The following is a 22,548-nucleotide window of genomic DNA, read 5'->3' as shown; positions in this document are numbered from 1 at the left end:
ATAGCAGTCAAAGGCACCAGCATGTGATCAAAATTCTTCACCTCACCCGTCAAAAAAAGACAGATAGCCGGAAAGAAAGCAGGTGCATTTGAGATCAGTGTGCTTTTTGGCTATGGCGGCTAGCCAGAACTGATACCTCTAGCCAGTGCAACCACTGGGCCTCGTTAACCTGCCAACATTATATTCTGGCTCTGATGAATGGAGAAAATTACATTGGCCATCTGTTGCTCTTTCACTTGCTTGTAGTGCCGCGGTGTGAGGGAATTTGACGCAACCTTCCTGGACAGTGGAGCCGGATGGTAAATGGACTGCATTTATATAGCGATTTTATCCAAAGCACTTTACAATTGATGCCTCGCATTCACCAGAGCAATTAGGGGTCAGGTGTCTTGCTCAGGGACACTTCGACATGCCCAGGGCGGGGGATCGAACCAGCAATCCTCTGACTGCCAGACAAGCGCTCTTACCTCCTGAGCTATGTCGCGCTATGTCAGATGGATTAAATCAACGGCGCAACGGAGTTTGCGCTCCCTGCGACTGCTCTGTCCTTACTTTAGGCTCGCTCTCTCTCACGCGGACGAGCGAGGCTCACGCACGTTGTTCCCTCTTGCAAACGGAGAGCTTATCGTCCTCGTTTCAAACTCATTTCCGCTGGAATTTATCATTCTTATTTTCCGTGTTTATATTACTAAAAAAAAACTGAAAACAAACTGTGAATACTACAATAAAATAAAAGTGAGATGTTCTGATCAGCAGGGATTAATCCTGTAAACATATTTCATGCAAAAGCGTATTAGATTACTGAGTCGTTTGCATTTAACCGTGTGCTATTTCCTAAAGAAGAACAAACAGCAAGTCAAGAATTATGGTTCTTCAGTTGGTTTTGTGGGTAATTTATTCCAAGAAATAGACACAAAAATTAGATTTGTTTGACCGAAGAATGGAAAAAACAAACAAACAAACAAAAACTATATTGTATGTACAGTGCAGATTATTATCTCTTGTTTAAATGAAATGGAGCCTATAGCCATACAACATTTGCAACAATAAAATATAAATAGATACATCTGAACAACAAACATGCTCATCATAAAAATAGTTTTACAAAAAAGGTGTATATATAGCTTATTTTTTAGAAATGCAATTATCTTCATTTGGGCTCATCAGAAACAATGATGGTTTACCTTATCTAAATTGGATCATTTCAAGTTTGGTCATTTTCAGATTGACTAGTAGTCTGTAGCACTTCAGAAAATACTTATATCCCATAATTTATTGGAGAAGGAAATTTAATCAACAACAACAACAACAACAACAGCAAAAACTCAACATTTATGAATACTTTCTCTAAGGGAGAGTAAAGTATTTGTTTTACAAAAATAGATTGAGCTCAATATGCATCATTATCTTAATCTGTCAGTAGAATGACTGCAACGAAGGTAAAAAATAAAAATGAAAATAAACTAACGAGGCAGTTTAGTACACTGATGGTTTCCAGTAAATCCATTCCCTTTTTGAGAACGAAAACTCTATTAGATGCTAATTCATTCAGACTCATCGAACTCATTATGCTCCACAGTACATATAAGCCTGCAGACTCACTGTGGTTTGCATAATGCTAAATTTACATTTACATTTCAAAATAACAAAAAAATAAAATAAATAAATAAATAATAATAATAATTAGTGTAGGTAAGAATGAATCACCTTAAATTAAACATATAATTTGATAATGTAAAGTAAACAGTAGGTTTGCAGCATTGTGGTCGAAAACAGGGTGCATTTAGTGTGTCTTCCAGAGAAGCCTTGCGATGAGAAAAGACTGAAAATAAGATTGACAGCAGTGAGTTCTCACTGTCCAGCATGAGGTCTGAGTGTGTGAGAGAGAGAGAGAGAGACAGAGAGAAAGAGAGAGAGAGAAATGGGGGGGGGGGGGCTGCAGGTGTTGGAGGTTATCTCTTAAAGTGTTTGGTATGATTTGAAACAGCACAGCTATTAGCCGGTGAAGAATAAGGGAGAAACCTGATGAAGTAATGCTAATGCTAAGACTTACAGCCTTAGTTGTGATACATAGGGGGATAAAAAAAAGTTGTCTTTTTTTTGCTTGGTTTTGTTCAGTACCCATATGTTCCCATCCTTTGTACCCTTTTAAAATGGTGCAATTCATTTTTTTATATATATATTAAAAAATAAATTAATTAATTAATTAAAAAAAAAAAAACATCTCTCTACATTAAGGTGCCTTTTTATTTACAAAAAAAGCAAAGTGATTTCATTTACTATCAACGTAATGAGGACATGAAAATAAAAACAAGAACAAAAAAAAAACAAACGGAAATAAAAGCCGGGAAGCAGAACGCGGAGGGGAGAATACTGCACGTCATAAAATCCCTGCGTGAGAAAAAGAGCAACGTTACAACGGCATTATGGAACGCAAAGTGTAGCACAGACCTTCCGCGGAACATTCCGGAAAGCACACAATGGCAGCTTCATGTGAAGTGGCTTTATACACATTGTTTTAAAATCCTCTTTTTTTTTGTTTGTTTGCTTGTTTTTTTATTGTAAATACAAACAAATTAACACATTTTATTAGAATTTTATTTATTTATTTTTTTTCACTTTTTTTTTTCTTTGAATGTACAAATGAATACCCAAGGACTGCAGAGGAGGCGGGGTTTAAGGAGACGTTCGAATCTAAAGAGCGTAAGACAGTTCTTTTTCAACACAGCCGCAGAACCGGGGTGGAAATGTACTTGCAGGAAGAGAAGACATGGCAGCCATGTTCTCTAAATTTTTTTGTTTTTATTCCTCTACCCCCCCTCTTCCTCTCTTCCTCAATCCTCTCGAGGAACCCCTCCCACTGGGGTGGGGGTGCCGATGCCTTCTCAAACAGCCTTGTGGGTAGCTCTCCTTCTGCACCTGAGAGACAAAAACATTGTCATCTTCTCAAATTTCACCCACAGCATAAGAAAGAAGGAAAAAAAAAACAATAAAGACACACAATGATGTATGCACCAACTGTGAAGAAGTTTGGTGCATGACAAGGACATTTGTGCTTTTTTCACTGGTTAATGAACTTCTAATTGGTCCCCCTTGATTGGTTGATGACCTCAGTGAGATGTTACCAGAAAATGCAGACTTAGTGAAAAAAGATGTTAACATGTTAAAAGGATTTTAAAGTGGTATCCTTAATGTCATTTTTCATCTCAAAGGTACAACACTACCAGCAACCTGGCGCACAACATTACCAACAGACATGTTTATCGTCCTTGCCATGCAAGCCCTGTCCATATCCTTATTCTTTTTATTCCTTTTAAAACGCAACGAAAGCCTTCATCCTGCTCCATGCAACAAAAATATCTCAGAAACACTTAGATATGAACTACGGTTCAATACACGGTATGACTATGATGATTTTTTTCCTCATATTTTTTGCATTATACTGAAAAACAGGTTACTTTTTTTTTGCATGAAGCACATTCTGCACTTTACAGCAAGGCGACAGGCACTTGCGAAGGGGGACTGAGAGACAGCGATGTTTCATTGGGTATTCAAACAGCTGTCTTGGTGGCATGTGTGCATTGGGAGTCTGGGGGTTGCCTCTCATTAACATAACGCACGGAGCACGGAAATGCCGATGGTTCTGATTTGGAATTTCGGTGCCGTCGCTAGAAAGGGGGGCGGGGGCTGCGGCGGGGGGCGAGGGGATTTGGGGGTGGGAGTGGGGGGGAGAGGTTGATTTTCATTTCATCTTCCACAGCTCGAGGATTTATTTATTCATTTTTTAGTTTAAAGAGAGAGAGAGAGAGAGAGAGAGAGAAACTTCAAGAAATACACTTTTGGCCAAAAGTATGTGAATATCTGACATCCAACATCGCACCCAAAATTATAGGCATTATTTGGAGTTGGTCCACCCTTTGCTGCTATATCAATCCCCACTCTTCTGGGAAGGCTTTATACTAGTTGATAGAGCATTGCTGCAGGGATTTGTTCCCATTCAGCCTGAGGAGTATTCATAAGGTCATTCACTGATTGGGCAATTAGGCCTGGCTCACAGTTGGCTTTCCAATTGATCCCAAAGGTGCTGGATGGGGTTGAGGTCAGGGCTCTGTGCAGGCCAGTCAAGTTCTTCCACGCCATTCTTGACAAAACCATTTCTATATTGTTTCTCGCTGTGTTCCTGGGGGCACTATCATGCTGAAACAGAATAGGGCCTGCCCCAAACTGTTGGGGAAGCACAGAATCATTTAGAATGTGATTGTATGCTGTAGCATTAGGAGTTGACTTCACCGGAACCAACTCCTAATGCCCAAACCATGAAAAACAGCCCCAGACCAAGGGGTGTCCAGATAATTTTGGTTATACAGTGTAGAAAGAAAAAGAATTAGAGATAGAGAAAAAGATACAGTGAGACCAAGAGATGTAATGGGAGATGGAACATGTTAGAACATGATACTTAAGGGAGCAGACAAATAAGGAGAAAGGTGGAAGAAAAGAAAGATGAAATGTCAGAGAGTGTGAGACAGAAAGAGATGGGAAGATGGAGAAAGGAAAATCTGCAGAGAGATGGAGCCTGAACGAGATAGAGAGATAAGGAGGTCAAGTAAACATGTTCATGGCATCGTCAGGATAAGAAAAGCCTTAGAATGCAAGATGTGAGACTCCAGTACTAATGGCTACATTTCAGATCTGGAAAGCACTTTCAGGTTCTTCACAAATAAAGTTTTGTTATGAAATCACCGGGTTTGAATGCAGCCATTGTTCACGGACGCACAGGTAGAAAGGCCAGTCCAGGAGCCTTGCACAAGTGCAGCCAGTGATTCATACGCTCATTAGTTGTTGGAGAGGCTTTGTGAAGCCATTTGCACTCAGCTAAAGCTGAACCACAAATATGAGGCTTTAAAATAAGATCCCCCTCCCCCCCCCCCCCCCCTTTGCATGAAAGCGAAGTGCCAAACACAAAATAAATCAATCTTAATTGATTGATTAATTGATGAACTTATACTGCCACTAGGAAAGTAACTTAGAAGTGCTAGCACCACCCGCCAATCAAAACTCCAGCCAAAATACCTGCCCTCTTCCCCCTCAAAAAAACCTCCAACCAAAATACACCTCAGGAAACTTAAATAAGACTCTGTCCTGAGCAGATAAGTCCAAGGAGGCATTCAGGAAAAACATCACCTGTTTTGTTTTTGGTTTGTGTTTTTTTTTTTTTTAAGGAAGTTAAATACTTTACAGAAAAAATAACAGAGTTGTTAAGTGCTGTAGCCACGAGCCACTAAAACCTTCACCAGAGCAGCTCTTCCGCTCCTCCACACTCAAAACCTCCATCAAATCTCCACCTCTGAGAAAAAATATGTACTTAACTGCCTTGTTTTTGGTTTTCAAGGAAGTTAAATACTTCTGAGAAAAAAAAAAAAAAGAAACTAAACAGAATTTACAGGACCATCTTATGTACTTTTGCACTGTAATCAGAAACAGAAATGGCCAAAAGACCTTCATATCCAGACTATGACGTACAGGTGCTATTCAAAACGAAAAATATTCAAGCCAATTACCTCTGATTCACTTTGCTGATATTTCGAGAAAGTTTCCTTTTTGGGGGTGGGGGGCAATGAAGACTTCTATCTCTAACACTATAATAGATGTAACAAGTAACAGTCTAGACTTTTCTAAAATGTTTCCAAGGGCTGAGTGCACGCAGTCAAAAAAAAAAGATGACGAAAAGGAATGGCGGCACGCAGGCACATACACACAAACACATGCATGCACGCATACACGAATGCATGCACACACCTACAGACACATGCATGCACGTATATACGCATGCATGCACATACACACAGACACAAGCATGCATGCACATACATACAGACACATGCATGCACATACATACAGACACATGCATGCATGCACATACACACAGACACATGCATGCACACATACACACAAGCAAGTACATACATACAGACACATGCACGCATGCACATGCACACAGACAGACACATGCATGCATACACACATGCATGTACACACACACACATACAGTACATGCACGCACACATACTCACATGCATACAAGCAGCCATACAAACACACACACACACCCACCAGCCTACTCACACACGCACACACACACTCACTCACTCACTAACTTGCACTCTCAGACCAACTGCTGTGTCTCCTTGTTATAATATATTTCTTAGAAACATACTGTATATTTTCTACGCCTCACAAAACTCAAATAAGCTTTCAAATTACAAATGTATGAATGTTGTCAAGTCATCTGAAAAAGAAAAATTTAAAAATCTAAAATAATAATCTATAAAATGAATAGATTGGAGATCTATCATGCACTCTCTCCCACTCACACACACACGCACCCAGCCACCCACACACACAAATACACACATGCAGCCATACATACACCCCCCCCCCCCCCCCACACACACACACACACACTACCCCCCACTCCACACACAGATATATTCTAGAGTTTATGAGCAAAATGTAAATTATAGAACAAGCTCAGGAATGACACCAAAAGCTTCTTTATTTGCCTTGAGAATGTTCTCACCATAAAATCTAATGATGTCATGTATCCGTTGCGATGCTCCTCCCCCCATGACATATACACCCCTCAGAGCATTATGGGAAATGGCTGCACTGCCGTGCCACCTGACTCATTTGCTTGAATGAGGCAGGAGAAACGCATAATGGCATTTTTTTATCCTCTAGCTCAAAGAAAAAACACCAAAAGGTAGAAATAAAGGCTTTGAATGTAACCCACTGCTTCCAAATTTGCACATTGTCAAGCTTCATAGAAATATGCATTAGTGATAACTGCGATATGACAGTTTAGCAACCATACCGTATGTCCATCTGCACCGGGAAATACTTTTCAGTTTGGTGCACTTATGGATGCACTTGCTAATGTTCACCCCTGTTGCTTCGGCTTCTGTTGTCTTGAGATGCTATTAATAAACATGTTTTTTCCACTTTGTCTTTGAGCTTTCCTCTGTTCATACATCCACTAATGCTCAGAAAGCAAGCCTGGTGGCTTAAATAGGCAAAATTAATCTTTAAACAATGCAGGCGTCGATCCTCTGCTTGGATTTTAAAGAGATGGATCAGCGTGTGCTTCATGATATTGCCCGCAAGTTATTATAACAGTTAGCATGACAATAAATCTACAATATTATAGAAATTACCATTTTGCACATTCAAAAAAAAAAAAAAAGAAATTCTAGGAAAATGACAATTACCTTTTTTGTTTCAATTATCAATGTCTGAAACGTGGTTCTCTATCTGCAAAAAAATAAGAAAAAAAGAAGAAGCATTTTATGAGTTGAAAGTAAAAAAAAAAATTACCTTCCTCATTTTGCAATCTTTGTTTTGGTAGAATATTCCCCTTTTTTGGGGAAATTTTTTTGGGGATAATTAAATTAAAAAAAGCCATGATAACGAATTTGGGTTCTGAGGACTCAGCGTTCCGCGACCTTGACATGACCTTCAAAAGGAAGACAGAAGAACCAAAGACACAGTCCCAGGGAAGTAATCTCCTCCATTAGGAAAGAGAGAGAGCCTAGACTTCCCCTCACTATAAAAAACTCTCTCTTTTTTATCAGGTAATAAATATAATATAATTGGAAAGGCACAGTGAAACCCAGAAGCAGATGAACCTCGAAGATCTCTGTATTACTTTTTTTCTCCAGGACTGTTAAAATGTGAGTTTTGGAGGATTTGTTGCCTCAACCAACCCTCTCACCCCATTCCCGCCATCATTCTATACTCTGACACATCTTTTATTTAACTTGCAATTCTATCTTTGTTGCCCCTAACTGACCTTGTATAATCTCTCTCTGCTTCTCTCCACAGTCAGTCATTCGCTAAATTTAGGATTTCAATTGGCATTATCCACATAATACCCATATTTCACACACACGCACGCACGCATGCATGCACACACACGCATATATATATGTATACGTAGATCAAATTTATAATCATACATAATTCCTGTGCTGTTAATTTCTCTTTTTCATCTCCCCTTCTCTCTTTCTCTCTCTGTGCATTTCTGTCTCTCTCTCTTTCTCCCTCTCCCCCCCCCTCCTCGTCATGCATCTCTGCACCCAGTCCATCTCCGATAGTAATTTTGCTCTGAAAGTCTGTTCCAGACTTTTTTAATTAAAGTGTGTGACAGAGGGGAGAGAGAACTGCCTCAGTGCCCCCACCCGAATAATTCTGTGCTCTTAAGAGAAGAGCTGGATCCTGCTATTACGTAACCCCTACCCATAACCCCCCACCCACTCCACAACTTCCCCCCACCCACTCTACCACTTCCAGTTACCCATAACCCCTCACCCAATGTACTACTTGCTCTTATCCATAACCCACCACCCACTCCACAATTTCCTATTACCCATAACCTCCATACCACTTCCTGTTACCCATAATCCCCCACCCACTCAACCCTACTTCCTCTTACCTATAACCCCTCATTCAACATCCTCTTACCCAGAACCCCCCACCCACTCTACCACTTCCTCTTACCCATAACCTCCCACCCCGCACCCCTCCCACCGTCTCATCACCAGGTCGTTGCTGCCTTCTTCGTCGTAGTCATCCTCGCCCCCGTCGGTCATCTCCCCGGCCTCAGTGTCCACGCCCCCCTCCCCCGCCTCCTCGGCCGAGTTCTCCGCCGTTTCTGATACGGACTCCTCGTGCAGCGACTCGCACGGGTCCTCGTACTTCCTCTGAGCCTCTGAGAGAGAGAGCGAGAGAGAGGGGGGGGGGAGAGAGAGAGAGAGAGAGAGGCAGAGGGGGAGAGAGAGAGAGAGAGCGAGGGGGGAGAGAGAAAGAGAGAGAGACAGAGAGAGAGAGAGAGATAAAGAGAGAGAGAGAGAGAGAAATGTGAAGAAGGAGGAAGACAGAGGGAGAGAGATTAACATGTTATTGTGTTGTAGTTCTGAAAATGTTCCATTATTATTCTATAGTACACATGCACATAACAGCATCATGACAACATCAACACAATAAAATCACTGAGCTAGTGCAGGGAAATGGAAATTCATACCAAGTAAAAATGTGTGCAAATTTGCAAAATTGCACGTGTATGTACTTCCTGCCAATAAAGCAACTTGATTAGAGGTGAAGGAGAGAGAAATGAACAGACTGTGTGACGCAGCAGTCTCCAAAAGAACACAGGTCGTGCTACACAAAAGCAGACCAGCAAGTGACACATCACATACACTACATGATTAAAAATTAAGGAAAGATGTGGATCTTGTGTGAACATAATATCCTTTTGTGTTCAGCATACACCTCCACAGGCTAGCCTCGGTGCTTCAGTGAGGAGTTCTTCAGCACTCTCCTCAGAGAAATGACGCGCGTACCGGCCCAAGGAAACGCGAGGGTCCGGGGAGGATTCTCCACGTCTCACACCGACACTCTCTGAACAGGCAGTTCTCTGAACATCCTTAATGGCAGGATCACAGGGGACTCCCTACCGCAGCTCACCTACTCTTCACTGCTCTGGGGCAGTGGTGCCGTCAATCATAGTGGCTGAGACGGAACCCTCCTCTATCATTTACCGGTTTGGTAGAAAAATTCCCCTTTCAGGCCATAAATAAACGTGTTCCAATGAAAGATCTGTGGGTATACGGAGACAGGAGCTGAGTAAGCTGTCCAATCACAGCAGTTCATTCATCAGCAAGCTGCCCAATCAGAGCCTTTCATTCATCAGTAAGCTGCCCAATCCCAGCCAGTTATTCAGACAGGCTTCAGACAGCAAAGTTTATCAAAGCAATCTGTTTAAGTGAGTCAAATTAATTAAACATTTTTAGTAAAACACATTACCGAACAAAATAAAGGAGACATTAACCTGGCAGTTATTGACAATAATAATGTCTTCAGGAAAGCGGAAATTCACATGAACCGTATAAAAACAAGATGGCAAAATACGAAATAAAAATCCACTCGAAAATGGTTTTAAAATGAGTGCTGAAAACAACTGAAGACAATTATCAGACCAAAAACACAACCGGCAGGATAACCCAGAGTTACTGCCTCGGGCACCATGAACTCCGTTAACAACACAAACACACTTTGAGAAATAAGAAACAAAATTACACCAATAAAAAATTTATTGAAATTGAAGAATCAATCAAGCAAATCCAGTTCTGGGACATGTGGAATAATAAAGTACAGCGGCGCCTCAAGTTATTGGCCTTACAAGATGGAGCTACTGAGAAAGGCCGTTTAGTGAATTTACCCACAGAAATCCCACAAAGCTATCGTAAACGCAATCAGAACGTAATTAGAGGAAAACAAGATATCCTTGACTCGGCAATTAAAAACGATCGCAGCTCGCGAGATAGCCGATCTCAGACTGAAGCCAGACTGAAAAATTACAGCCTCTGGAAAAAAAAAAAGAAAGAAAGAAAAGGAAAAAAGCCTGTGGTTCGTGCAGTATCGGGAAAGAGGTGCTAAAACCTTGCTCCACTGAGCTGCGCACGAATCTGCTTCAGTTATTCAGCCTGGAGTTTCGTCTTCCCCCGACATCTGGTACCCAGGGTTTGCAGTCCCAATTCACAAAAGAGGAGATAAATTGGACCCTAATAATTACCGAAGGCATTTGCTCAAGCAGTAATCTGGAGAAGCTATTTTGTAGAATCCTTAATAAAAACATTAATAAACTTCCTTAATCAGCACAATGTCCTTAGTGACAGACAGATTAGCTTCTTACCGATCCACTGTACCGCTGACCACATTTAAGTCCAACAGCACCGTAACAAATTAACATGTCCACCAAACAACTAATAGTTTTAGCACGCCTCGTTCACTTTGAAAAAATATTCAATTCCATTTGGTGACAAGGCCTGGTCTATAAAATTCTTCAGAGTGATGTGGGGGATAGAGTATGCAACATATTTGAAAGCATGCACTCAGGAAACAAGCGGACTGTGTGAATGGGTAATTAAAGGACAGGGTTCTTCATACAAGGTCATTGTGTGAGACAAAGCCGGAATGTGGGTCCATGCAGTACATCTACTTTAATACGTTAGCGGTGTTGCTAAAACAACCAGAAGCTCCTGACTGAGAGAGAGAGAGAGAGAGAGAGCAAGAAGGCAAATACAAATATACAGAGATAATACTGTTATTGTCATGATTGGTTACCAATTTTACCCTTTCTACTTCAGTATTATTTTGTATTATTTGATATTACTTTAAGTGTTGCTGTTGTTGTTGTTGTTAACATGTTCATATTCACAATCTCATTTCCGTTCTACGTGTCATACTGTACAATTGTGCATGAATGCTTTTTGAGAGTCTGCTTTGGTTTCTCCTGCCAAAAAAACACTGTATTGGATTGAGAGAGGAGGAGGAAGAGGGGGAGACAGAGCATGGGGGAGGGCCGGGGGGGGGGGGGGGGGGGGGGGGGTAACTGAGGATTGAGGAAAAGAGAGACAGACAGAAACAGACAGAGTAGACAGCAGGAGCAAGAGCAATGGAGAAAAGAGGGGTGTAGATTTGAGAGAGAGGACGAAGAGGTAGAGACTGACCGTGTACCTGTCAGTTTGGACATATCCATCTCACACCAATGTTTCCAGAGCTCTGAGGAGGGTTTTGGATGGATTCAAATGGGAAGTCGGACACTTGTAAGTCCACATAATATTTTTAAAAGGTTTTTGCCAGGCCATACAAAAACTGTGTGGTGCAGAATGCTTACCCAGAATGCTTCTAAATTGAAATGCCATGAGTTCCACATGGATTCACATGCAAATCACACGAGCCAATCACCTGTGTGTGTGGCTTCAGTCGCCTGTGAACTCATAATTGTGGGTGTGGCTTCAGTGACCTATGACCTCACAACCGAGGGTGTGTCTTTCATGGATGCATTCAGGGCCCTGGGTGTCCTCAAGAGAAGCCAAACTTATTTATTTCTACATTTGTTAATTATTCATTTTTTGTCCTCTGCAAGATTTTTTTTTTTTTTTAGTCCTCTAGCTGAGCACATCCATAAGCCCCGCCCACCTGACTGGGATGCACAACCTGGTGCCAGGAGAGTGCGATCGAGTGCTGAGGGCTGAGGCTCCCTATCTCCTGCGCTGTCAGAGAGACTGATGGCTGTGTGCGCTTTTAATTTACTTCCCCCCCGAACGCCCCCCCACACCCCCACCCCTGGCCCCGCCTCGCCCCCCCCCCCCCCCCCCCCCCATCCAGACAGGCCCTGCTCACCGGCCTCTATTCGCTGCTGTTTCTCGATCTTCTCCAGCCGCCCTAGGAGCGAGTCGATCTTGGTTTTGATCTGCGTCAGCTCGCGCTTGATCGTCTGGAGCTGGTCGGTCCTCACTGTGGACACACACACACACACAAATACTTTATTTATCACCCCAATAAACAAGAGTGCAAGAAATGCTTCCAGTCTCCAATCTTTTTTTACAGACAACGTCAATGTCCATTAGAGCATTGGTGTGAAGAACGGCGCGTCCTGTTTCTCAAACCAACAGACGGAGAGGCAGGAATTGCACATATGTAGGTAAATACAATACACACAGGCTCACACACTCAATCACACGCGCACACACACACACACACCTACCTGTGTGTGTGCGTGTGTATGTACAGGTGTGTGTGTGTGTGTGTGTGTACAGGTGTGTGTGCGTGTGTGTGTGTGCGTAGGCATATGTGTGTGTGCATGTTTGTTTCTGCATACCTTTTTCACTTTCTGCTTCTTTGTAACAGAACTCAATCTGACACTAGTAGACCAGGAGCTTGTGCCCTTTCTTTCCTCTCCTGCTCCAGCCGACACACACACACACAGAACCAGCAGCGAACGCGGCCCCGGCACCCCGCTTTCCCCGCCTTTGTTTTTAGCCTTTCCATCCACAGAAAAATTCATTTGCTTCAGATGTCAGGGGGGCCAATTTGTGTGACGGTCGGGGTCCGCAGAGAAAAAAAAAACAAAAAAAAAAAACATTCCAACTGGCTGCTTTCAATTTCCAGATCTTTATGACTTACATCGACCCCACGCTGCTCGACATTAGCCTCACCGCTAGAAGGAAAGGAAAAAAGAAAAAAGAAAAAGAAAAAAGAAACTTCAAAAGAATACAACAAAATAAAAGTGTGTGGGGGGGGGGAACGTTATCTGAGGCCCGTCTACGAAAACGTCTAATCCCAGGAACGATAAGACCCTCCAGGCACCCTGTCACCGCTATCTAAGGCCGCTGCAGAGGGCGGCATAATTCACCCAGGGCGTGCCTTGAAGGTGACCGCAGAGTTTATTTCGGAGATGTAGAATCACAATTAGGAGGGAGGGAGGGCGGGAGAGGGAGGGCGAGGGGGGAGAGGGAGAGAGAGAGAGAGAACAGAGAGGGGAGAGAGGGAGAGAAAGAGAGAGAGAAGGGAGAGGGGAGAGAGGGGAGAGAGGGAGAGAGAGATAGCAGAGAGGAGTGTGCAAGAGAGCGGAGAGGAGAGAGAGAGAGAGAGAGTGGAGAGGGGAGAGAGCGAGAGAGAGAGAGCGGAGAGGAGAGAGAGAGAGAGAGAGAGCGAGAGATTGGAGAGAGAGAGAGAGAGAGAGCGGAGAGGGGAGAGAGCAAGAGAGAGAGAGAGAGAGCGGAAAGGAGAGAGAGAGAGAGAGAGAGAGAGAGAGCGGGCCCCTGGAGTGTACCTGCCTTTCCGGAAGCTTCCTGACTAATGCCGTCGGCGTTTCGTCCCGGTCGCGCACGCAGTTGGAGGCGTGGTCTTTCTTTATCGATCGCCGGGAAGCGCCGAGCTCCCTGCCAAAACCCCGCTCGGGTGCAGGCAAGGCCGCTCAAAAACGCGCAGCCACTACAAATGAGTCACCAGCGCTCCCGGAGGGGACCCGCCTGCCTGAGCACAGTCACATAAGGAGGCTTTGATCACGCCTTTGATCAAGTTACTCAACGTCCTATTAGCATTTTTAAATCAATCGAAAAAAAAAAAATTTGATTGATTTAAAATGTAAAAATCTATCTTCATTACTCAAATTAACTGAGGCGACACAGAACTGAACCTAACTCTCGCTCCATTCATTTCCCTCTATCCATTCTCTACCCAGCTTATTTTCTGGTTAGGGTCACATGGGGGGGCTGGAACATATCCCAGCATGCACTGGGCGAGAGGCACAAATCGCAGGGCAGAGACTCTAACTCTACAGAGCAGTTTGTACTTTCCCAATGGCTTTTTAACTAGGACCATGAGCAGGGCCTACTCAGGCAAAGAGCCCCTCCCACTATCTCTACTGATTGGTCAGGGAGACAAGGGGAGGTGTTTCCATTGCTATGTGGATCTTAACACAAAAAAAAACCAGCCAAACCATTCGGGGCTTTCCAAAAGCTCGGCTATCAACTCTAAAAGCCTGGACCAACCTCAAGAAACCGTATTTGGCAGGAAGTGTGGAAAAAAATCTCACTGTCAATCAAGCTGGAAGCCAATCGTGCGGCACCGTCTGATGTGTCCACAAACTTAAAAGTCCATTTACAACAGCACCGGTCCTGGATCCCTCCCTGGGGAGGGTGAAATATGCATATGCTAATATTGAATATGAAATATGCTTTATGAATCTTGTTGTCGTATTTCTATGCACCAAAAAAATTCAAAAAAAAAAAAAACAAAAAAAAAAACAAGGATTTTGTCTTTAAGGGACCAACGCGTTTGGACTTGGACTTGGTGCGAAGAACACGTTTTCTGTTTTGTGTTCTGTATTTTTGTCTTCTGCACTTCTACAAACCTGAACCCCTAAGATCTAGCAAGTGAGGTTATAAAAAAATAAATAAATAAATAAATAAAAACTTCCCAGTATGAAGAAAAAAAAAAAAAACATTCAGACAGTGGCGAGAAAAACACCGCGGGTGGGAAGAAATCTTCCACCGCCCCCCCCTTTTATGAGAAAGGGGGGGGCGGTGGTGGGGTGGGGGCGGCTCCTCCACAGGCTGACCCTGTGTCAACAGTATAATTCAATACCCCTGCACTTGGACAAGGTATTCCACATGCATTTCATCAGCGAATACATGTGAGCCTGCATAAACAGACAGCCGTGAAACAGAAGACGTGTCTGCAATCCTGGGTAGGTCTGCAAAGAGTGTATTCTGTTATACGCTCTTTGGTGGTTTGTGGGGTCAGGTCTGGCTCGGTGCCCCATACAACTCTTAAAAGCAGGGAAAATAAGCAGCGTGTTCTCATCTTCACGCATCCTTACGCTCTCATATTCTTCACGCAATGCAACATCACTGATGCTGTCAGTGAAATACATCTACTAATATATCTGAAATGTATATTTTCATATGTACTGTAGTTATGCTTTACGCGTTCACGTCGTGTTCAGTGAAACGATATGTTGAAGTGCCTCAGACACGAAAGAAAAGAGGAGCAGATGACAGGCGCCATGGGAGTCATGTGACTCGGATCTGAGGTAGCCAGCCGTGGCGAGAGAACGGGCGAGCGAGCAAACGAGCGAGCTGAACCTCAACACTGTGACTGTCACAGAGAGAGAGAGAGAGAGAGAGAGAGAGAGGGGGGAGGGAATAAGAGAGAGATAGGGAGAGAGAGAGAGAGAGGGGAGGGAATAAGAGAAAGAGAGGGAATCTGAGGGACGGTTGTGACCCTCATTGTTAATAAATCATAATGAATTGTCATCTGTTGTTGTATTAATGTTGTTCTTAAGTTCATGTATTTGCATGTACTTGTAAGGAGTTTTTATTTTTATTTTTTTTAAATATAACTTATGGCATTACACTGCATGTTATGTACATTCTAATGTTAGTGAGAGAGAGAGAGAGAGAGAGAGAGAGAGAGAGGGGGAGGGAATCAGAGAAAGAGAAAGAGAGGGAGGGAGGACGAGAGATTATCATCGCCGAATAAATATGAAATGAAATGATGTGAATTTCCCTGAAACGGCCTCCCCTGTGGTTTTCCCCGCCAGCCCGGCCTCAGAGATCGCGTCGAGTTCGGCAATCTGAAAACCGTGCTCGCCGACCGTCACGCGCCTCGGCTCCGTCTCACGCCCACGCGCTAAAACACATCTCACGGCACGTAACAGGGCCGCCACTGCAAAAACAAAGCCCCTCTAATGTAGCATCACAGAATGAGATTGGCTCATAAACATTACAGAGACTGTTATTATGTTAGTATGCTATTATTACTACTGTTTATGTGTATGTATGTATGTATATATATATATATATATATGTGTGTGTGTGTGTGTGTGTGTGTACCTGCATGTGTATATGTATATATACGATCACATTATTCATTTTTTACTGTTTGTCAGCTGATGTTTCACGTTCCTTGTTATGCTTTGGCAATACAAATTCAAATTTTGTCATGCCAGAAAAGCACTTTGAGTTTGAATTTGACTGTCGATTGGCTGCCTATGTTTTACAGAACCCCCCCCCCCGTCCATGATCTCAATGATCCCCCCCCCCCCCACCTGTGAAAACGCAATAAATCTCTCTTCAGCCACCTGACCGAGGTCGGCAACCCAGCGATTTTCACAGGTAACAGCTATTGCCAAAAAATCAGCGCTTTCTGGCTGGCTCTTGTTGTTTGTCGATAAGAAGCACAGAGCATTTTGTAAGTTACCAGGAACTTCAGCTGCTCGTTTTGAGCTCAAAGACAGACAGGCTCGACTCTCACAGCAATTCTGGATCCGCACACCGACCGTGACATCTCCTTGAATTCTATCCTTTCATTTAAAAAATAAATAAATAAATAAAATAAAAAAACATTCTGCTGTACAGCCACATTTTCAGCTGCATTACAAATTATTCTCTAGATCCTTTTCTGGTGTTTTTTTTTTTTGTTGTTGTTTTTTTTTTTGGTGTAGGCTTAAGATGAATAACATTTTTCTGGCCTAAACGCTCAAGTGCTTTTGTGAGTTGCTCCGAATCGCTACAAGATGTAGCATCTCACAACACTTTGATGTGACTCACGCGCCGTGAAAGCGAAGTCAGAGAACCCGGGGGCAGAGAGCCGCGCGCCCAAACAGGAGGAAAATTAAACGCGCCGAGAAAAAAAAAGTCTGCGATAACAAATCTCGCACACGCTTTCGCCCGGAGGGGCCCACAGACGGCGGTCCACCGACCGAGCCTCCGCGCCCTCCAGCCGTTCGCTTTTAGGATTTAAATCTTAAATCTTGTTCACTTATGCAAATGCGGACAAAAGATCGGTTTCGGGCGCAAACGTTCACTTTTCATTTTCTCCTCTGTCTCGCGCTCGCCAGCCTCCGTAGCATTCCAGATGACATCCCATTTTTCCTGCGTGTGCCTGCTATCTCTCCGAGGGGTTTATTTCTATAATCTAGCGTTGGTGTTTTACGCATACCAAGTACCACGCTGACAAGAGACAAAGACCGGGGGGTGACATCGGGCCAGAAGCATCGACATCAAGTCTCCTCCCCCTTCCAATGACATCACAGAGAGGAAGGGGGAGGGGTCTATGCGGCGGACCTCGACAGCTCCGTGGAACTTCGCCTCAAAACTTCTTCAGAAGACTTTTTTTTAAGCTTCAGCTGCCAATAGGCATCATTTTTTTTTCAGTAATTACGCATCGACGCATGTATTGGATTCACGCTCGAGAAAAAAAAAAAAGAAACAAAAAAAAAAAAACAAAAGCAGAATAAAATGAACTGTGGGGTTAGCTGGGAGAATCCCACAGTGCGCTCGTCGAGAGACGGATCGCCACCCACGACCGAACGGGCTTTAATTCGGATACTTTCGACCCGCTGATCCTCTTTCATTTTCACAAAAAAAAAAAAACGAGGGCTGGAAGAGGACAGAACAATGGAGGCGCAGGTCTTTTCAGCGAAAAGGGGGGAAACGCGGACAACAGCAAACGCCTGAGACCAGGCCCGAGCCCCCAAAAGGCTGAGGGGAATCGATGTAAGCCGGTCCGGAGACCGAATAATCCCTCCCCCCCCCCCCCACCCCCCGAGCGCTTTCTGCGTCGTCCCTGGCGACGGCGGTCGCTCAGGTGTGGCGGGAGATAAGAGGGGCCTGGCGCTACGGGCGCGGTCAGCGGGCAGTGGGCAGTGGGCAGCGGTTGGGACCACACAGCTCATTTAGCCCTGGCGAGACCACAGCCAACCGCCAGGCCAGGATTTATCATTCTTTAGTCCGCGGCTGCATTTATTCAGCCGATAAGCTCAGTTCCAAATGAACAGCTTAGTGAGTTAGGTGGGTGGGGATTTTGGTGTGTGTGCGTGTGTGTGTGTGTTTGTGTATTAGTTGTTAGCTGAGATTTGAGGATTCAAAGTAAGGTTGTATTTTGTGGTTAAGATTGCAAAGTGGAGAGGGAGTTGAAGCAGGACTTGTGTTTGAGGCTTGAAGTAAAACTTGGATTTGGGGTTGAGGGTCGTGGGTTAGATTTGGGGTTGAGGGTTGGATTTGGGGTTCAGGACTGAGGGTTGTGGGTTGGATTTGGGGTTGCGGGTCGTGGGTTAGATTTGGGGTTGAGGATCATGGGTTAGATTTGGGGTTGAAGGTTGAATTTGGGGCTGAGGATCGTGGGTTAGATTTGGGGTTGAGGGCTGGATTTGGGGTTTGGGGTTGAGGGTTGGATTTGGGGTAGGATTTGGGGTTCAGAGCTGAGGTTTGGAGGGGTTGACGGCAGACCTACATTTGGGCCCAGAGGAGGAGGAGGAGGAGCTGGAGGTGGCCAGTCTGGAGGAAGAGGAGGAGCTCTTGACAGGGAAGGTCTTGCCCCGGCGCGTGGAGGGCACCACCACCTGGGAGCGCTTCAGCGGGATGGCGGCCCGCGGAGGGGGGGCCACGCGGCCATGGTAGTCAAACAGCCTGGAGACAAAAAAAAAAAAGGGGGGGGGAGGGTGTTTTTAAAATCACCTCTTAAAGAGCAGGACCCCAATTTACACACACAAACACACTTCATCTGTCTGTCTTTATTTCAGCTAAGTCTTTCCACTTCCCCCCCCCCCCGCCCCCAAAATAGACTAAATTTCTCATTTCCCTGAGAAAATGGCCTGTGTGAAGCACCGTGACAACTTATTCTGTGAATGATGCCATCCGTCTATTCATCCATCCATTATGTATACCCTGGGCAGGGTCGCGGTGGGTGCCGGAGCCTATCCCAAAGTAAATTGGGCGAGAGGCAGGAATACACCCTGGACAGGCCGCCAATCCATCGCAGGGCACACACACCACTCACTCACACACTAATGCCTACGGACAATTTAGAGTCTCCAATTGGCCCAACTTGCATGTCTTTGGACTGTGGGAGGAAACCGGAGTACCCAGAGGAAACCCACACGGACACGGGGAGAACATGCAAACTCCACACAGGATGGCCCAGGCCGAATTATGATGCCATACAAAAATACAAAAATATTTGATTGACTGACTGATTTATCAGTTGATCAACTGGCATCTAAGGCAAGGATGGGAAGCACCCTTTGTATAGAAGTGGAGATAAATACACTGAAATGTATCTTGTTACAAAATACAAATAAATGTAGAATAAACAAGGAAGTATCCATCTGTCTTGCACTTCAGCCAATCATGGCAACAGTGCAGCGTGGGAAAATGTCCAATTCTTCCCACACTGCCTCAATTGTTTTTTTGTTTTTAAAAAAAATGTATTTACTTTTATTTCAATTTTTAATTCCCCCTGGAAGGCAGCCATTGTGTAGCGCAGTGCGACAGATTGTCCGGGTCTATGGGAAAACAGACCCTGAGCCATCGGGGGTGGTCATGCGTCCTTTCCCTTGAAATGCTCTTGAGACTCAAACAGGAAAAAAAGCTTTCGAACTGACATGCGAGATACTGATCACTTACATGTTATTTATCTATAAAAAAATTATAGTTATTTAATGAACCGCTGAGCCAGCAATTGGGTGCCACACACACGCACACAAACTGTATGCACGTGCGCACACATGCACACGGACACACACACAAATATGGATATGGCATATTTATCATAGATTATGGCCAACTGCCAAGCCAGTGTACAAGATACAAAGTCAAGTCAGGTCTCCAGACCTTTTAGGGAGCTTTGAAATATGCATCCAGAGTGTGTCATGCCAGATTTCTCATCTTTTCTAAGTGTTAAAGTCTCTTTTATTTTCTTTTTTTAAACATTGGTGCATTTAGGAGGTTGTTAATGTTTCATGAGCAGCTTCTCCCCATTAAATCCTCAGAACATTTAATCATTTAATGAGCTCTCTCTTCCTTTCTCTCTCGCTCTCTCACACACTCACACTCTCTCTCTCACTCTCTTTCTCACACACTCTCTTACACACAATCTCTCTCTCTCTCTCTCTCTCATTCTCTCTCTAACAAACACACCCTCTCTTACACACACATACTCTTTCTCTCTCACACACTCTCTCACACACACACACTTTCTCTCTTGCTCTCCCTCTTTCCCTTTATCTCAATCATTCTCCTTCACTTACCCCCCCCCCCCCCATTTGAGGCAAGACTCAAAATCAAGATTTAAAAAAAAAGGAGGGGGGGGGGGGGGAGGGGGGAGAGACACATGAAAACGTCACACGATTACTTTGGCCTGAATATCTTGATTCACTCCGCCTGTTTGACATTTACAGAACGTCTCTCTTGTGATGATCCTTATACAATGAACCAATCATGAGAAAGCAGCAGAGAGGCAGTAAAAAAGCTACAATTTTGAATATGTTTTTATCTTTTTGTCTTAAATAAATTAACTCTTCTCTCCACATTTCTGAATATTTCATTCCAGTCTTTTCATTTCATGTTCCACTCTTTATGTTGAATAACAAAAACATTTTGTTGAACAGAAATCGATTTTGTGACACAAAAGAAAAAAAAGGGGGGGAGTTCTCAGCATATTATTGAAATATCTTCAACCTGCTTTAACTTGAAGTCGCTCTTCCAGTGGAAAGGAAGAAAAAAAAAAACATCTACACTTTGTTACATCTGGATGAAAGCTGTCCTGATTCAGAGAATCAGCTCAATGGTATTTCTAATGTGAAGTGAGAGTGGCCATTAAACAGGTTTTTAAAAAATTACTTTTAGTGAATGCTTTTGATTGGCCCGGACAGTTTTATTGTATGTTTGATTGGCCCAGACAGTTTTAGTGCACATTTTTCAATTGGTCCACACAGATTGAGCGTATACTTTGGATTGGGCCTGACAGATTTACAGCATGCTTTTTTTACGAGCCCTGGACGCCTTTATTGCACATTTCTAATTGCCCGAGACAGCTTTAGTGTAGTAGCCTGATTGGCTGAGGCTTTTCGTCTTTAAGGCTATAAATGAGACTTTTAGAGTTTGAGCTTGCAATAAAGGATATTTTATATATCAACAGAAGTTGTGGAGGACCTGTCTGCTCTGTGATGGCAGGTAGGAGATGTGTTCAGGGGATATGTGATCTAAAGCAGGAGCAGTTTTATATAACTCCAAAGCAGCTTTATACAGCAATGTTACCCCTGCAGAGGCTGTGTGTGTGTGTGTGTGTGTGTTTGTTTATTATCCAATTATTCTGCAAAAGAATTACATTTAACCTTATTTTTGGTTGGAACTATGATGCATGCAATCTGTGTTCAACAGGTAGTAAATGTAGTATCTGGCCCAATATATATAAAAAAAATATTTATGTTTATAACTTTGAATAAAATACTTTGAATAGTGTTGAATAAACGCTAAAAATGAATCTGTTCATGTACAGACGTGGCCTGTAAACAAAGCATTGTGGCTTTGGAGTTGTAAATGGCTGTCTGGTTGTCAGACCTGTGAGTATCTGTAAATATCTTCTATAAGTATCTAAAATATCCTTGCACATAAAAAAAAAACTGTCTGGGCCAATTGGAAAAATACAGTAAAACCATCTGGACTAATCAAAAACATACACTAAAACTGTGTGGACCAATTGGAAATAGCACACTGAAATTGAAATTACATTTTTTTTTAACGCAGGAAGTTAATGATCCCTTTAAACGGCCTTTTTACACAATTTAAGGTCCAAATAAATGAGAAACCTTTCGAAGCACTGAAGCAAACACTGATATTAAAAAAAAATGTCTACACAGGCACCCAGCTCAGCCATCTACAGTCTGGTCTTCAGATGAGCGTTTTGTGTGATGTCATCTAGAGCCACGGTGGTCAGTTGAGTGTCATGCGACAGCAGCCAAGGGAAGGGCATACGTACCGGTTGTAGAAGTCATCCCTGTAGTAGTCATAATCGAATTCATAGCCGCTGCAAAGAGACCAAATAAAATGCTGAGTGAATACAAAAACAAATCAGCAAATGAGTTCCATCACCAGGATGCTTTCGAATTTTGTATTTCTTCAAAATATACAGTGTACAGTCAGAACAGATTTTGGGATAGAGAGGGTTTAAAAAAAAACAACAAAAAAAAAACATTTAGCCTTCTGTTAAGCTAGGACATTTTTGTTCTGAAGTACCCTACCATGGGGTCTACTCTGCAGGGTGTCTGTGAGAACTAATTCTCCTGGTAGTGTGCCTTATTTCTGGACAAAAAACTATTTCCCCAAGCATTTTTAGGGGGTGGGATCTAGACAAGACACACCC

The 22,548-nt window shown here is 43.4% G+C and overlaps 1 protein-coding gene across 3 annotated transcripts in view; it reads right to left on the bottom strand.

Moving 5' to 3' along the window:
- Positions 1 to 863: 863 nt before the first annotated feature.
- LOC118226563 (RNA-binding Raly-like protein) overlaps positions 864 to 22,548 on the bottom strand; it is a 122,909-nt gene continuing 101,224 nt past the window's right edge. For 2 of the 3 annotated variants that reach the window (XM_035416311.1, XM_035416313.1), the window contains exons 4-9: positions 22,165 to 22,212; positions 18,640 to 18,815; positions 12,241 to 12,354; positions 8,595 to 8,764; positions 7,266 to 7,308; positions 864 to 2,919 (exon numbers count right to left, since the gene is read on the bottom strand). In XM_035416311.1, coding sequence (XP_035272202.1) covers positions 7,276 to 7,308; positions 8,595 to 8,764; positions 12,241 to 12,354; positions 18,640 to 18,815; positions 22,165 to 22,212 — 541 coding nt within the window. In that variant the 3' untranslated portion in view covers positions 864 to 2,919; positions 7,266 to 7,275. Of the gene's footprint in view, positions 2,920 to 7,265; positions 7,309 to 8,583; positions 8,765 to 12,240; positions 12,355 to 18,639; positions 18,816 to 22,164; positions 22,213 to 22,548 lie in introns of all 3 variants that reach the window. The other variant, XM_035416314.1, reaches the window with a different exon arrangement.

The sequence above is a fragment of the Anguilla anguilla genome, chromosome 4, assembly GCF_013347855.1.
Source record: "Anguilla anguilla isolate fAngAng1 chromosome 4, fAngAng1.pri, whole genome shotgun sequence".
NCBI classification, from domain to species: domain Eukaryota; kingdom Metazoa; phylum Chordata; class Actinopteri; order Anguilliformes; family Anguillidae; genus Anguilla; species Anguilla anguilla.
This window is presented reverse-complemented; position numbering and strand designations above follow the sequence as displayed.